The sequence below is a fragment of the Mesitornis unicolor genome, unplaced genomic scaffold (genome assembly GCF_000695765.1).
Source record: "Mesitornis unicolor isolate BGI_N332 unplaced genomic scaffold, ASM69576v1 scaffold22987, whole genome shotgun sequence".
In the NCBI taxonomy this organism is placed as follows: domain Eukaryota; kingdom Metazoa; phylum Chordata; class Aves; order Mesitornithiformes; family Mesitornithidae; genus Mesitornis; species Mesitornis unicolor.
The window spans coordinates 47,228-49,229 of NW_010194642.1; the positions used below are offsets into that span (position 1 = coordinate 47,228).

Genomic DNA, 2,002 nt, shown 5'->3' on the forward strand with positions numbered 1-2,002 from the left:
TCATGGAAAAATATCACCACCTTAATTACATTTGTTTTCTGCACAGAAAATGATGTTTCAGACCAGACATTGGAGAGTTATAAATCCAAATCTAATGAAGACAGTCCAGGCCAGGAGAAGAACGGACACGGTAAAAAGCTTTAACCAACATAAACTAATTTCTGTTAGAGCACTGCTACTGACCACAGCCAGAGCAGACCACAGTCAATCTTACTGTACAGAGATACTTGCCAACTACACATTTTAAACCTGAATATTCTAAACCCAAACCTTTCATACCCAGAGGTCCACTACAGATATTATAGCTTCAGCAAGAAGCATACAAAATGAAAACCATTGCTTTTTATTTGATAGGTTAGGCTGGATAATCACAATGGGTTTATCTAGTTTCTAAATATAATCTACTGAAACGCTATTAAATACAATATGTGTGGTATGTACTAGGAATGCTGCTGTTGTTAAACTGTCCTGAGCGGCTCTTGTCTGATGTCCCCACCAACAAAGCATCCGTGCTGCATCAGCCCTGTCCTCAGCCTCTGATGAGGGATGGAGGCAGCTCTGTCAGCTTCTTCAGCTGGGGTATTTCTGCTCCACGCTTGGTCTTTTGTCTAAACAAAGGCAGCTTTTGGTAGATGAATAAGCCCAGATGGTAAAAATGAGGGAAAATTGCCAGCATCTTTCAACATGAGCTTATTGCAGCTCCTAAACTGCATTAAAAGAGAAAGGGGCTCATAATTATTGTCAAAATATTTTCAAAACTTTCCTTCTTTTTCAGTTTTTTTAAGTACAAAATATTTGAACCATGCAGGTTCCCCCCCACCCTTTTAGAAAATGAGTAATAGATGTCTGTTGATCTTTCAGTTGTCAATCAGAAGTCCAACATGCAATATGTAACAGAAGGATATGTGGAAACAACGCAGAAAAATCCAGGAGAGAAAAACATTGCAATAATAAGCGAGAAAGTGTTTGAATGTGGAAAGGAAACAGATGTATAGCAATGGCAAATCTGTGCAATGTGCAGAAGCACGGCTGTTTCCTGCTATTTATATTGCAGCATTCAGGTATCAATATGGTTTCAAGAAGCAGAAGTACAAATGGCCACCCTCAATCCAAAAGCCAGTTGGGATTGGTTTTCCTGAAACAGTGCACCAGGCAGATGGAACCGGTGCTCCTAGGAACCTGTTAGCATTGAACACACTGTTTTACCTGTAGTCCTCAGAGGATTTCATTAACCACTGCCAGAAACAGAGCTCACCGATCCCATCTCAGGTCCTGTCAGCAGTTGGGGTCCTGGCAAGAGAACACGCAATTAGCCCTGAGGACCACAGGATATGAAGATATAACCTGGACGTCCAGCTGTATTTAATCAAGCAGGAGAGCATCCCAATGTCCAAATTATAAAAAAAAACCCACAACAGCATGTTGTCCCCCTTGCTAGGACTTCTGCCTCAGTTTCTCACCTGCACAATGATAACATCGGAGCATCAGCACCAGTCTGCAAGGGGCCCTGAAACCAAAACATTTCAGTGCTACAACTCTACAGTCTCCCACATCACCTAAGCTTCCAGAGGTGTTATGGATAATATGGAAGTCTTTAAATAAGGGGTTGGCAACGATGAAGAGGATGCATGACACATGATGCGCCCCAAATCCAGGGGACAATCGCCAGGACTTTACACCCGCAGAGCCCCGCCACGCCATCACTGGGAACTACTTCTGTTGCAGAAAGATAAAACTGAATTCCTGAAATAAAGGGAATTTACCTTACAACAGAAAGCTGTATTTATTTTCCCCGTTAGACACCATTGTTTCTCACTAGAAGAAAAATGCCGAAAACTATTTTTGAATACCGAATTAAATAAATGCTCGTGAAGCGACCGCTAGGAATAATTTCGTTTTTTAAGTGGAAAACGGCTTCCCCCTGCAGCCTCCGCCCAGCCCGGGCGCTACCACGCTCCCCGCGGGGGATACGCGCTCCCCCCGCCGCCCTGGCGCTTGGTAG

At 43.3% G+C, this 2,002-nt stretch overlaps 1 protein-coding gene across 1 annotated transcript in view; it reads left to right on the forward strand.

Moving 5' to 3' along the window:
- CRTAM (cytotoxic and regulatory T cell molecule) overlaps positions 1-995 on the forward strand; it is a 13,260-nt gene extending 12,265 nt beyond the window's left edge. The window contains exons 11-12 of the mRNA XM_010187886.1: positions 47-130; positions 862-995. Coding sequence (XP_010186188.1) covers positions 47-130; positions 862-995 — 218 coding nt within the window. The remainder of the gene's footprint in view (positions 1-46; positions 131-861) is intronic.
- Positions 996-2,002: the final 1,007 nt, after the last annotated feature.